Consider the following 14,880-nt stretch of genomic DNA (forward strand, 5'->3'; position numbering starts at 1 on the left):
TAATTACTGACAGTGGTTTTATGAAGTGTTCCTAAGCCCTTGTGGTGATATCCTTTACATACTGATGTCGGTTTTTGATGCAGTACCGCCTGAGGGATCAAAAGTCCGTAATATCATCGCTTACATGGAGTGAATTCTCCAGATTCTTTGAACTTTTTGATGATTTTACGGACCGTAGATGGTAAAATCCCTAAATTCCTTGCAATAGCTCGTTGAGAAATGTTGTTCTAAAACTGTTTGACAATTTGCTTACAAAGTGGTGACCCTCACCCCATCCTTGTTTGTGAATTACTTAGCATTTCATGGAAGCTGCTTTTATACCCAATCATGGCACCCACCTGTTCCTAATTAGCCTGCACAATTGTGGGATGTTCCATATAAGTGTTTGATGAGCAATCCTCAACTTTATCAGTATTTATTGCCACCTTTCCCAACTTCTTTGTCACGTGTTGCTGGCATCAAATTCTAAAGTTAATGATTATTTGCAAAAAAATTATTTTTTATCAGTTTGAACATCAAATATGTTGTCTTTGTAGCATATTCAACTGAATACGGGTTGAAAATAATTTGCAAATCATTATATTCCGTTTATATTTACATCTAACACAATTTCCCAACTCATATGGAAACAAGATATGTACAGTAGGACATCATTTAAAACATTTAAGAGTTATTGTGGCTTCTTATTGGTTAAAGGTTAGGTCTGTAGGTTTAGTGAACGGGTGAAAAAGAAACACTGTATGCACATTTAACCTGGAAAAGGAAATTTAGTCATTATACAACTACAGCATCTCTCTGTGTGTCCCACACAATTAATGTATCCAATTAGAGTGGCTTGCACACTAGACAACGTGCCACAGATGTATTCAAGTGCAGTAAATTGATCGATCTCGACTGTTTTTTTTTCCTTTGTCTCTTAGCGGGAGTTTGACAAAAATGAAGTGGACCCCTATCACGGCCAGCAGGATAAGAGACCTGAACCTGATTCTTTGGATCTGCCAGAGAATATAAACCTGGACCAAGATGACGAGATTGGAGACGAGGGAGATGATGAAGATGACGGTAAACCCTGTTCTTGTTTAAGAATGCTGCATTTTCATCCAAAGTAAAAATCCTGCCGTCCATGCTTCCTTTATTGATTTATTTGTAATGTACTTTGCTATGCTTTGCCTTTGGTGTTTAAAAACGATACCAGAGAACTCAACATGGCTCAAAATTATATTGTGGTCATTCAAAGCTGGTTTTGCTTGCAAAAAGAATCTAAAAGAAAATTGTACAGCTTCAACTTCATTCAGTGACACAAAGTCTATGTCCACACCAACACAGATACAGTTGTGATCCAAATTATTCAACCCGCACACAATTTTGGTGTTTTAGCAAGTTAGACATTTATTCCGTATTTTGTTTATAGTCATATCAAATAAAGATGCATTAAATAGACAAATGCAACTTGAATTACAACATTATATTTTGTAACATACCAAACAGTGTCATTTCTCTTAATGTCTCATCGACAAAATTATTCAACCCCTTGAAGATCATAACTCTTAAGAACAAAATTGGAATAAGGTCTTTTCAATCAGGTGTTGAAAACACCTGTAAATGTGATTAGAACCATAACGAGCAACAATTAAACTGATTGAAAAAGACTGTGACGCTCAGCTTGTTGTAGATGGTCAATGGTGTATTTGCAACATGGTGAAGTCCAGGGAGTGGTCAAAGAAGTGAAGAGAGGAGGTAATTTCTCTTCCTAAGAAAGGATATGGATATAAGAAAATAGCAAAGACATTACACATTCCAAGAGACACAGTTGGGAGCATAATTTGCAAGTTTAAAGCTAAAGGCACTGTGGAAACACTACCAGGTCGTGGTAGAAAGAGGACGCTGTGTGCAACTGCTGTCCGGTATTTGAAGCGTACAGTGGTGAAAAACCCTCGGGTAACAGCAGAGGAATTCCAACAGGACATTGCAGAGGGGGGAACGCAGGTTTCGTCCATGACAATAAGGCGCGCACTACGAGATGAAGGCCTCCATGCCAGAACTCCCAGGTGCACCCCACTTCTGACTACCAGGCGCAAGTAAAATAGACTCCAGTATGCCAAAAATCATCTGGACAAACCCCAAAGGTTTTGGGAAACTGTTCTATGGAGTGATGAGACAAAACTGGAACTCTTTGGACCTATGAATCAACGTAATGTCTGGAGGAGAAAAAATGAAGCTTACAAAGAGAAGAACACCTTTCCTACTGTTAAGCATGGTCGGGGGGTCAATCATGCTCTGGGGCTGTTTCTCTGCCTCAGGTACCGGGAATCTCCAGCGCGTTCAAGGCATTATGAATTCTATTTCCCAGCAGGATATATTAGCTGCAAATGTCATGAAGTCAGTGACGAAGCTGAGGCTTGGGAGACGTTGGACCTTCCAACAGGACAACGATCCCAAGCATACCTCCAAATCAACATCAGAGTGGTTGCAGAAGAAGGGCTGGAAGACTCTGGAGTGGCCTTCACGGTCGCCAGACCTAAATCCTATAGAAAACCTGTGGTGGGACTTGAAGAAGGCAGTTGCAGCACGCAAGCCCAAGAATATGAATGAACTGGAGGCCTTTGCCCTAGAGGAATGGGCTAAAATACCTGTAGATGGTTGCAAGAAGCTTGTGTCCGGTTATGTATCACGTTTGAAGGATGTAATTACTGCCAAAGGGTGTTCTACTAAGTACTAAAGATGCATGTAACTAGGGGGTTGAATCATTTTGTCAATGAGATATTAAGAAAAATGTCCTTTTTTGCTATTTTGTAAAATACAGTGTTAAAATTTAAGTTGCATTTGTCTATTTGACACATCTGTATTTGATATGACTATAAACAAAATACGGAATAAATGTTCAAATTGCTAAAACACCAACATTTTGTGGGGGTTGTATAATTTTGATCACAACTTTATATTAAAAATTTATTATTTTCTATACTTTTGATTTAATGTTGTTTAAAGTTATTCCCCCACAAGCGTCATATCAGGAAATGTCTCTCAACTCAAAATAACGCAATGCATATCAAGTATACAGTACATACATCAAGTATGAGCGCTGCATAATCGTTAGAGCTGAGGCGATTCATCGACTCAGTCGACATCATCGATGACGTAAATATAGTACATTGACCATTATGTACCTTATGTCATCGAGGCCTCGAGAAAAGATGGCAGTGCACAGAGAAAAAGATTGAGTGGTTTTCCTTTCGACGGGCCACCAAATATTTCCATTGAAAGGTGTGTCATCGTCAGTAGCAAATTAATGCCATTCGATGCTGATCACAAAAAATGATCTCTTGTAGCTCATACCTCGCAGTTTGGTCTTTCTGTTGACAGACATGGCCACGGCTAAATAGATGGCAATCTTTCATGAGGCCCAATACCACAATAATAAAGAATCCATATTTTCATATATATAAAGAATACAAACCCCGTTCCCGTATGATTTGGGAAATTGTCTTAGATGTAAATATAAACGGAATACAATGATTTGCAAATCCTTTTTAACCCATATTCAATTGAATGCACTACAAAGACAAGATAATTGATGTTCAAACTCATAAACTTTATTTTTTTTTGCAAATGATAATTAACTTAGAATTTCATGGCTGCAACACGTGCCAAAGTAGTTGGGAAAGGGCATGTTCACCACTGTGTTACATCACCTTTTCTTTTAACAACACTCAATAAACCTTTGGGAACTGAGGAAACTAATTGTTGAAGCTTTGAAAGTGGAATTATTTCCAATTCTTGTTTTATGTAGAAATTCAGTCGTTCAACAGTTGTCATATTTTACGCTTCATAATGCGCCACACATTTTCGATGGGAGACAGGTCTGGACTGCAAGCGGGCCAGGAAAGTACCCGCACTCTTTTTTTACGAAGCCACATTGTTGTAACACATGCTGTGATGAATGTGGCTTGGGATTGTCTTGCTGAAATAAGCAGGGGCGTCCATGAAAAAGACGGCGCTTAGATGGCAGCATATGTTGTTCCAAAACCTGTATGTACCTTTCAGCAATAATGGTGCCTTCACAGATGTGTAAGTTACCCATGCCTTGGGCACTAATGCACCCCCATACCATCACAGATGCTGGCTTTTGAACTTTGCGTCGATAACAGTCTGGATGGTTCGCTTCCCCTTTGGTCCGGATGACACAATGTGGAATATTTCCAAAACACAATTTGAAATGTGGACTCGTCAGACCACAGAACACTTTTCCACTTTGCATCAGTCCATCTTAGATCATCTCGGGCCCAGAAAAGCCGGCGGCGTTTCTGGATGTTGTTGATAAATGGCTTTCGCTTTGCATAGTAGGGCTTTAACTTGCACTTACAGATGTAGCAACAAACTGTATTTATTGACAGTAGTTTTCTGAAGTGTTCCTGAGCCTATGTGGTAATATCCTATAGAGATTGATGTTGGTTTTTGATACAGTGTCGCCTGAGGGATCGAAGGTCACGGTCATTCAATGTTGGTTTCCGGTCATGCCGCTTACATGGAGTGATTTCTCCAGATTCTCTGAACCTTTTGATGATATTATGGAGCGTAGATGTTGAAATCCCTAAATTTCTTGCAATTGCACTTTGAGAAACGTTGTTCTTAAACTGTTTGACTATTTGCTCACGCAGTTGTGAACAAAGGGGTGTACCTCGCCCCATCCTTTCTTGTGAAAGACTGAGCATTTTTTGGGAAGCTGTTTTTATACCCAATCATGGCACCCACCTGTTCCCAATTAGCCTGCACACCTGTGGGATGTTCCAAATAAGTGTTTGATGAGCATTCCTCAACTTTATCAGTATTTATTGCCACTTCTTTGTCACGCGTTGCTGGCATCAAATTCTAAAGTTACTGATTATTTGCACACAAAAAAATGTTTGTTTGTTTTTTCAGTTGAAAATGCATATTCAATTGAATATGGGTTGAAAATGATATGCAAATCATTGTATTCCGTTTATATTTACATCTAACACAATTTCCCAACTACTATGGAAACAGGGTTTGTATATAATAGTGATCCACTGACTATTCGCGGCGTCTGTTATCTGCGCCAGTATACTTTACCAATATTATGTCAGACTCACTCGACGTCCATTGCATCCGGTCTCCCCTAGAGGGGGGGGTTACCCACATTTGCGGTCCTCTCCAAGGTTTCTCATAGTCATTCTCATCGACGTCCCACTGGGTTGTGAGTTTTTCCTTTTTATGTGGGCGCTGAACCGCGGATGTCGTTGTGGCTTGTGCAGCCCTTTGAGACACTTGTGATTTAGAGCTATATAAATAAACATTGATTGATTGATTGATTTGGCTTTTTGACGTATATCAGCCTTCTTTCATTGGTATAAGCCTATATATATTTTTTCTTTCTACAACTACAATAGAAATACATCAGCAGATACAAAAAAATACGTATGATACTAGTATCAATCAATCAATCAATCAATCAATCAATGTTTATTTATATAGCCCTAAATCACAAGTGTCTCAAAGGGCTGCACAAGCCACAACAACATCCTTGGTTCAGATCCCATATAAGGGCAAGGAAAAACTCCCAACCCAGTGGGATGTCTTTGAATGACTGAGAAACCTTGGAGAGGACCGTATAAAACAGTATATCATCAAATTATTCAGACAAATGTAATAATTACAAATAAAGTGTACCTTATAATTATTCAAAGCATGCAATATATACCTGTTTGTATTATTTAAATAAAGTGAATAGTCTCCTTTTGGCTGAATAAACATAGAGCACCTTCCATGAAATGTAAATTAACTTAAACGTCATTTAGGCTCCTACAATAACAATATTGTTAATATTCAGGTCACGACATGTAAATTGAGCTTTTTTTAAAGGACTTAATGGATGTAATTGTGCACTCTTATTAGCCACCTCTTACTTGCCATATGTTACGATTTAGAATGCATTAAAAAAAATAAAAAAGGAATTAGACACAATTCCAGAAAAAGTGCACTTTCCCTTTAACATTTTAAGGCCCAAGCTGTTTGTTTAATTTTTTATTTTTTCTCTTTGCTATTTGCGCTTATTGGACCCTAATTAGAATAAAAAGTAATAATCATCTTTTGATATGATGCACTTAGTACACAAATATGTACTTCATGTTTGGTGACATGCTAAGTCTTATTTTTACACTTTTTTTTTCAAATTCCATTGTATGTTATACTCTTCTGACACCACCAGATGGCAGTATAAGTGTCCACATAAGCGGCCATAAGACCTCAATTCACTAGTGTACACACATTTGGAAATAAGAGCTAAAGGGTGCTGTCCACGCATGTGGCCACTAAGCCTTTGGCATACGGACTGGGACTCACCTGTATGGCATTCCAGTCTTCAGGCTGACGGTGTCCTCCCTGGCCAGTCCAAACATCTTGTCCAAACACCTGCTCTCCGTCTCTCGCCGCGGCACCCCCTGCCTCACGTCCGTGGCGTTGGCGAGCTGACATTTGGCCCCGCCGAAACTTTGCCGCTGCCGGATGTTTCTAAATATTTTTATTGTAATGATGTCAGAAATGTTTTTGTTCTATTTTTGGCCAAAGTAAGGTAAAGAAAACAATCTGAAGTTGTCTTTGTTTTTTAGTTTTAATGCCATGATTTTTGCACAAATCTTCACCTTGGGTTCCTGAGCTAAAATGAGTTTGACACCCCTGGCCTACACACATTTATTGATACAGGAATTGTACTACATATTATAAAGTGATACCAAATATTTAGATCAGCGGTCTCAAACACGCAGCCTGCAGGCCAAATGCGGTCCGCGATACGTTATTGTGCGCCCGCATCTTGATGTGGAAATTTCATGTTGGTGCGGCCCGCGAGTATTATGTGAGTGCCGCTTTACAGCGTCATACTTGTATACCCTCGATTTTTCCCGGGAGACTCACAATTTTCAGTGCCCCTCCAGGGATAAATATTATTACGGATTTCGCCCTAACAACAAAATAACGGGAGCACCGTGGAGGCGCTGCTTTGACCGTCCTCTACAACTTGCACACACTGCATGCCAACCCAGCCACATCTTGTAATTCACTACGGTAGACACAGTAAGTGACTGCAAGACATACCTGGTCAACAGCCATACAGGTCACACTGAGGGTGGCCGTATAAACAACTTTAAAAGTGTTACAAATATGCGCCACACTGTGAACCCACACCAAACAAGAATGACACACACATTTCGGGAGAACATCCGCACCATTACACAAACGCAACAGAACAAATACCGACAATCCAATGCAGCCCTGACTCTTCCGGGCTACAATAGGGGGGTGAGGTTGGGGTGTATATATTAGGGCTGCATTGGATTCTGGGTATTTGATCTGTTGTGTTTATATTGTGTAATGGTGCGGATGTTCTCCCAAATTGTGTTTGTCATTCTTGTTTGGTGTGGGTTCATAGTGTGGCACATATTTGTAACAGTGTTAAAGTTGTTTATACGGCCACCCTCAGTGTGACCTGTATGGCTGTTGATCAACGGTTGTCTTGCAGTCACTTCCGTGCACCTGCAGAAGCCTCAAACAATATGTGACTGGGCCGGCACACTATTAGTATGGTTGAAAAGCGGACGAGATGGTAAGTTGTTGAGGACACCAAAAGCAGTGCTATCATGGCACGCCCTTAATAATATTGCTCAGGTCTAAACCGCGAGAATAATTGCCCCGGTAGACAGTCGGGAGGGGCATGATATTCGGGTTTTTTCCGGAAAAATCGCAAGAGTTGTCAAGTATATAGTTAGGGCGGGAAAGCCATTCAAAGAAGGTGATTTCATTAAAAAGTGCATGTTAGATTTTTTCAAGAAATCGTTTCTTGCGGCCCAGCCTCACCCAGTTTCTGCATCCAGTGGCCTCAAGGTAAATTGAGTTTGAGACCCCTGATTTAGATGTTGTAGCACTGTTGTTGTAACACCAGCGTGCTGTCGTCTCAACACTAGAGGTAAGGTTGTAGCATTTAATTTGACAAAAGTAGTGTTGCCCCAAAGTTGGAGGTGATGCAAGGCTGACATAACGTGACTGTGTGTATAGGGCCTTAATCTATCATATGTAGACAAAGTAAAACGTTTCTAAAAGCAAATGCTACAAAACCAAACATAATGTTGATCATTTTAACATGTTCTCAAAAAAAAAGAAAATGTAACTTTCATTTTAAAATACCTTTTTATTAGAGATGTCCGATAATGGCTTTTTTTGCCGATATCCAATATTCCGATATTGTCCAGCTGTTAATTACCGATTCCGATATCAACCGATACCGATGTATACAGTCGTGGACTTAACACATTATTATGCCTAATTTTGTTGTTATAACCCGCTGGATGCATTAAACAATGTACCAAGGTTTTCCAAAAGAGTCAAGTTATGGAAAAAAATGCCAACATGGCACTGCCATATTTGTTATTGAAGTCACAAAGTGCATTATTTTTTTCTTAACATGCCTCAAAACAGCAGCTTGGAATTTATGACATGCTTTCCCTGAGAGAGCATGAGGAGGTTGAGGTGGGCGGGGTTGGCGGGTAGCAGGGGGTGTATATTGTAGCGTCCCGGAAGAGTTAGTGCTGTAAGGGGTTCTGGGTATTTGTTCTGTTGTGTTTATGTTGTGTTACGGTGCAGATGCTCTCTTGAAATGTGTTTGTCATTCTTGTTTGGTGTGGGTTCACTGTGGCGCATATTTGTAATAGTGTTAAAGTTGTTTATATGGCCACCTTCAGTGTGACTGGTATGGCTGTTGACCAAGTATGCCTTGGATTCACTTGTGTGTGTGAAAAGCCATAGATATTGTCTGACTAGCAGAGGAAATGCCTATAAGGTTTATTGGCGCTCTGTACTTCTCCCTACTTCCGTGTACACAGCGGCGTTTTGAAAAGTCATAAATTTTACTTTTTGAAACCGATACCGATAATTTCAGATACCACATTTTAAAGCATTTATCGGCTGATAATATCGGCAAGCCGATATTATCGGACATCTCTACTTTTCAATTTTTAAATAAGCATTATTTTCTTATTCATACATTTACAGAAGAAAACCCACTTGACATTGATGACAAAGGCATGGCTAAAGAAGGGGAGGAAGACGGTCCGAAGGATGGAGATGATCAAGTAGGATGTGAGCAGATGGAGCAGGACCAGTCAGAGCAACAGGAAGACAACAGTTTGGAACCAGAGCCTAAGACCGAGATGGAAGACGGTGGGGAAGAAGACCAGGAGAGTGCACAGGAAGATGCGGAGGAAGAAAAAGAGGACCATGGCCAAAAGGAAGGAAAACATGAAAATGTTCCAAAAGACGAAGGACCTAATACTAAGGTAGTTTTTTTTATGGTCAACATATGCATTTTAATCACACAAAAACTTCCTGCATATAACCTCAACCAGAAACATTTTAAGAATGCACGGGGGGCTGAAAGAACTGAAAAAAAAAAAAATGTTGTAATAGTACATTTAATCCCAAATTCTATGTTTGGACACTCCTGCCTGCCTTTTAAAAATGAACTGCAGACAAATTGGTCTTGAAAAGGACCGTTTTATAAGCACAGTTTTATCCACTACAATTAATGAAACTAAACAAGATATCAACACACAACCACTCATCTTTACTTAAAAATGATTTGACTTTCTTTGCAAAGGATCCTGATGCCAAAGGTATGGATGAGGATGAGGAGGAGCAGCCAGAATCATCTGAGAGGGAAGAGCATAACGCTGAAGGGCAAACAGGGGAGCAGAACTTCCAGAGTGACACTGCTGTGGAGATGGCAGGAGAAGCGTCACACACAGACCAAGTGAAAGAGGTGTGCTTTACAGTAAATGTGATTTGTTTGCTAACTTTTAATGTATATGCCGTACTAGGGCTGGGCGATATGGCCTTTTATTAATATCTCAATATTTTTAGGCCATGTCACGATACACTATATATATCTCGATATTTTGCCTTAGCCTTGAATGAACACTTGATGCATATAATCACAGCAGTATGATAATTCTATGTATCTACATTTAAACATTCTTGTTCATACTGCATTAATATATGCTCATTTTAAACATTCATGCAGAGAGGGAAACCACAATTAAGTCAGTTTAGCAAAAATGTATCTATTAAACAGTTATTAAGCAGTGGCACAAACATTCATGTCATTTCCAAAACAGAAAGTGCAAGATTATGAGAGACATTCTATTAGTGCACTTTTGTGCATGATGTCACTAAGATGACATATCAAAACAACACTAAATTAAAGTGAACTTTTTGTACAGATCGCCACTACAATAGTTTAAAACAAATAAAGTGCACTTTTGTGCATGATGTCACACAAGATATTTCAATAACTGTCAAATAAAAATGAGCTGCATAATAGGAAATCAAACAGTGTTCTTCCTTTGCTATGTGGTAGGTTATTGCGGACATTATCTTCTTTTGTTGTTGACTATTCGATGGTGTGGGCGTTTGGCACCGAACGGAGATGTTGAAATGCAGAGTAAGCACTCTTCATTCTCTAGCGGGTGACTTTTCAAATGATGCTACATATTAGCAGTAATGCTACTTTTTATAGCAACCCTTTTGCCCCACACTTGAAAAATTACAGTTGTCTGTTCGACATATTCCCAATTGAAGCCAAACCACCTCCAGACGATGGACCCCGTGCGTTTTTTCTTGGAAAGGATGTTTTCCTTCATTTGTTACCAGATTCGCACCTTCTTTCTCTCGTATTACCACTCGCACGGCTCCGCTAGCATCACAGCTAACGTTACCCATGCTGCTACCTCTCTGCTACGCGAGGGCGTATACGTATGTGACGTATGACGTGACAGTATGTGACGTATGTAAGAAGGTGCGCTTGCTGTCTGTGAGAAGGAGAGACAGGAAAGAGTGAAGAAGAGCATGTAGTGTAATGCCCGCAGCTAAAAGCATCTGCGTGAGAACGTATACTCGAATATCACGATTAGGTCATTTTCTATATCGCACAGAGACAAACCTGCGATATATCGTGTGTATCGATATATCGCCCAGCCCTACATTAAAAGTACAATAGTAGCCCAAAAAAAAACCATCCATCCATCTATTTCTACCGCTTATTCCCTTTTGGAGTCGTGTGGGGCGCTGGCGCCTATCTCAGCTACAATCGGGCGGAAGGCGGGGTACAATCTGGACAAGTCGCCACGTCATCGCAGGGTCAACACAGATAGACAGACAACCTTCACACTCACATTCACACACTAGGGCCAATTTAGTGTTGCAAATCTACCTAGTGGGTTTTCCCCTGGGTACTCCGGCTTCCTCCCACTTCCAAAGACATGCACCAAAAAAAAACATTGTTTCCATGTTTTGTTTGGTCAGGAACACGGGAGTGGAGCATCTGATGCCAACGAATCAGCGGGTCACCAATCAAAGTTGACCGCGAGGATGGCTTCACAGACGCAGACACAGAACAAGACTCAGGTAATGTTTCGGAAAGTCTATCTTTTTGTGAACTCCAACTGAGTTTGACGGTTTGAACTGAACGTTGCAGAGCTTTAAGCGAAAGCCCGGTCAAGCTGACAATGAACGATCAATGGGTGACTACAACGAGCGTATCAATAAGCGTCTGCGTACGGTGGAGAGCTCCAAGAATACGACGCAAGACTCAAGGCAACTTGATAGCAAACTGGAGTCCGACCTGTACGAGTATATCAAAGAGGGAGACGAGGCTTACGACACTCAAACCTATGGTCTGTAACAACTACATCATGAACAGTAAATGATTAGTTTTGTGCTATTCGGAAATAAAAGTAAATATTGTTGAACTTGCTGCTCCCAGATGTTGCCAGTGCTGATCAGCAAAAAGCAGCAGGGCCTCAACAGGACAAGGTTGAAGATCAGGATGAAGATGTTTTAATGGAAACCGAACATCAGGACGAAGACTTACAAGCTGCTGAGGTCCAGGAACTGAAACATGAGAAATTGGACCCAACAAATGCCACACAGAAAGGTGTCACTACATTATCTTGTCATGATCCGTATCATGAATTGTTTAGTTATGTTCTGTTAGTTTTGGACTCCCTTATTTCCTGTTTGTCCACTTAGGGTGTTTGTTTTGGTTTCCGTGGGTACTTATTGGTTTCACCTGCCTCTGATTAGTGCTCTGCACGTTCACCTGCTGGGCTTCACGGTGGCAGAGGGGTTAGTGCGTCTGCCTCACAATACGAAGTTCCTGCAGTCCTGGGTTCAAATCCAGGCTCGGGATCTTTCTGTGTGGAGTTTGCATGTTCTCCCCGTGAATGCGTGGGTTCCCTCCGGGTACTCCGGCTTCCTCCCACTTCCAAAGACATGCACCTGGGGATAGGTTGATTGGCAACACTAAATTGGCCCTAGTGTGTGAATGTGAGTGTGAATGTTGTCTGTCTATCTGTGTTGGCCCTGCGATGAGGTGGCGACTTGTCCAGGGTGTACCCTGCCTTCCGCCCGATTGTAGCTGAGATAGGCGCCAGCGCCCCCCGCGACCCCGAAAGGGAATACGCGGTAGAAAATGGATGGATGGATGGACGTTCACCTGCTGTTGAGCACTAATCAGAGAGCTACTTATTCACGTTGCTCGCCACTGTCGGGGTGGCTTCATTGTGTTTGCGGTATGCAACTATCACTGATCTTGATTCTGTGCTAAGCTGTCACCATAACTTCCCGTGCGATTGGCACGTTTTTCCTTGGTTTGTTTCGGCCTTTATGGTACGTGTTTAATTTATTATTAAATACTCATCTCCTACCTTACGCTGTCGTCGGGAGCTGTCCGTCCTGCATTCCGGGAGAAGAAACCCAGACCCGACCCGCCATATCTGCCTTCTGAAAAGGACAAATTCTGATTAGGGGTGTAAAAGTAAACCATGTTCATGGTTCAATACATACCCCTTAAGGTCGCATTGATCTTTTAAAGTAACGGTTAGGTTCATTTTGGATACAGTTAGGTAACAAAATGCAAAACATAAAACTACTTTGTGTAACCAGCTTTAATGGTTTTTAAAATGAAACCTAAAAAGTGTTGAAACATACAAACATGGTTAACAAATAAAAATAAATTATCAATTGGAGTAGGAAAGTCAGTGTTAAATACTTGCACAAATTCATCCAAAAGAAGAAGATACAACAGTGTTTTGTTCAGGAGAGAACACACAGAAGATAATACAAATATTTGCAGAAGAAAAGAACAAATTCAAAAGATGGTTTGACAAAACAAAAACAGACTATTGTTGAATCTCAGTAAAACTAAAATAATGCTGTTTCGTAACAGTGGAAGAGAAAGTCAAACACAAATACAAATGGACGGAATAGAAATTGAAAGAGTTAATGAAACCAAATTTCTAGGTATAATGATTCATGATAAATTGAACTGGAAATCTCATGTAAAAAAATATACAACAGAAAATAGCAAGAAACATATCAATAATGAATGAGGCAAAACAGGTTCTAGACCAAAAATCTCTTCATATTCTCTACTGCTCACTAGTGTTACCATATCTGAGTTACTGTGTAGAAATATGGGGAAATAATTACAAAAGTACACTTCATTCACTAACAGTGTTACAAAAAAGATCAGTTAGAATAATACATAATGTTGGATATAGAGAACATACAAACCCTTTATTTATTGAATCAAATATACTGAAATTCCACGACAGTGAATTTGCAAACAGGTAAAATTATACACGAAGCAAACTATAACCTACTTCCCAAGAATATACAACAATTCTTCTCAAAAAAGAGAAGTATAATCTTAGAAAAAAGAGTAATTTAAAACATTTGTACGCATGTACAACACTTAACACCTTCAGCGTATCAGTATGTGGAATTAAATTATGGAATGGATTAATAAGCAAAGCAATCAAACAATGTACTAATACGATCCACTTCAAGAAACTCTTCAAACTTGAAGTGTTTACAAAGTACAAAGAAGAAGTACCATGATAAACATTCTGAATGTATTTCATCCATCCATTATTTCATTCTCAAAATAATCGTACTTGTCTCATCATATGAATTATAACTTACTTCGCCAATTATTATTTATTTTTATTATGATTACCCATGGAGTATATTGTGAATACATTGAGAACACAAAGTGAACAAAAGTTTTAGCAACTGTTATGTAAAAGAAAAGGGGTAGGATTAAATAAGATCTGCTTCTTCCTACTCCTTTTTGAACATGTTGAAAATAGAAACTGGAAATTGTGATGTATCATGTTTTATGCTTGCGTGTTCGAAATAAAAGAAGACCCCACATTGAGTCAGTAATTAAAACTGTTTAGTGACTACAAACTGCATTCAATGCAATGCAATTGTCAGTTTATGACACATACCATTGACTTTTTTACAACTGAGAACAAGTGGTTAAACAAGAAAAAAGATGATCAAATGTAGACATACCTTAAAACGTTACTGATAATTTAACTTTATTTTACAATATTTTACTGAGCAGATAGGAAATGTGCAACCATTTTTATTTGTTCATTTGTGTTCTGTACTTAATATTGAAGTAAAATAAGTGTTTTTGTGCAGGTATAGAGAATGGGGAAATGGAGCTGCAGAAGCAGGAAAACGATGAAGATGAACGTATGGACAGCCAGCCACCCAGATCAAAAGACAAAGCTGAGAAAAACACAGAATCAACCTTTCACACGGTCCCTGAACTACTGATCAACAACATGCAGGTTGATGTCATTTATTTTGGTCTTTCAATTTAATTTATTGAGATTTTTGTGCCTCTTTGAAGATTAAACAGCTCACAACATTTAGATAGAGCATGTCAATATTAGCTGTGGCAGTGCTTGTTTTACCAAGCACCACCTCAGAAAAAACTTGGCTCTCCAAATAAATCCATAA

The 14,880-nt window shown here is 39.7% G+C and overlaps 1 protein-coding gene across 3 annotated transcripts in view; it reads left to right on the forward strand.

The window, feature by feature from the left end:
* The window catches only part of mdn1 (midasin AAA ATPase 1), a 279,890-nt gene that overhangs the window by 228,003 nt on the left and 37,007 nt on the right, over window positions 1-14,880 (forward strand). For all 3 annotated transcript variants that reach the window (XM_061900349.1, XM_061900350.1, XM_061900351.1), the window contains exons 88-94: window positions 921-1,062; window positions 9,061-9,344; window positions 9,665-9,826; window positions 11,368-11,469; window positions 11,540-11,738; window positions 11,828-11,998; window positions 14,557-14,708. In XM_061900349.1, the coding sequence (XP_061756333.1) occupies window positions 921-1,062; window positions 9,061-9,344; window positions 9,665-9,826; window positions 11,368-11,469; window positions 11,540-11,738; window positions 11,828-11,998; window positions 14,557-14,708 (1,212 nt within the window). The remainder of the gene's footprint in view (window positions 1-920; window positions 1,063-9,060; window positions 9,345-9,664; window positions 9,827-11,367; window positions 11,470-11,539; window positions 11,739-11,827; window positions 11,999-14,556; window positions 14,709-14,880) is intronic.

Source organism: Nerophis ophidion, linkage group LG05 (assembly GCF_033978795.1).
Source record: "Nerophis ophidion isolate RoL-2023_Sa linkage group LG05, RoL_Noph_v1.0, whole genome shotgun sequence".
In the NCBI taxonomy this organism is placed as follows: domain Eukaryota; kingdom Metazoa; phylum Chordata; class Actinopteri; order Syngnathiformes; family Syngnathidae; genus Nerophis; species Nerophis ophidion.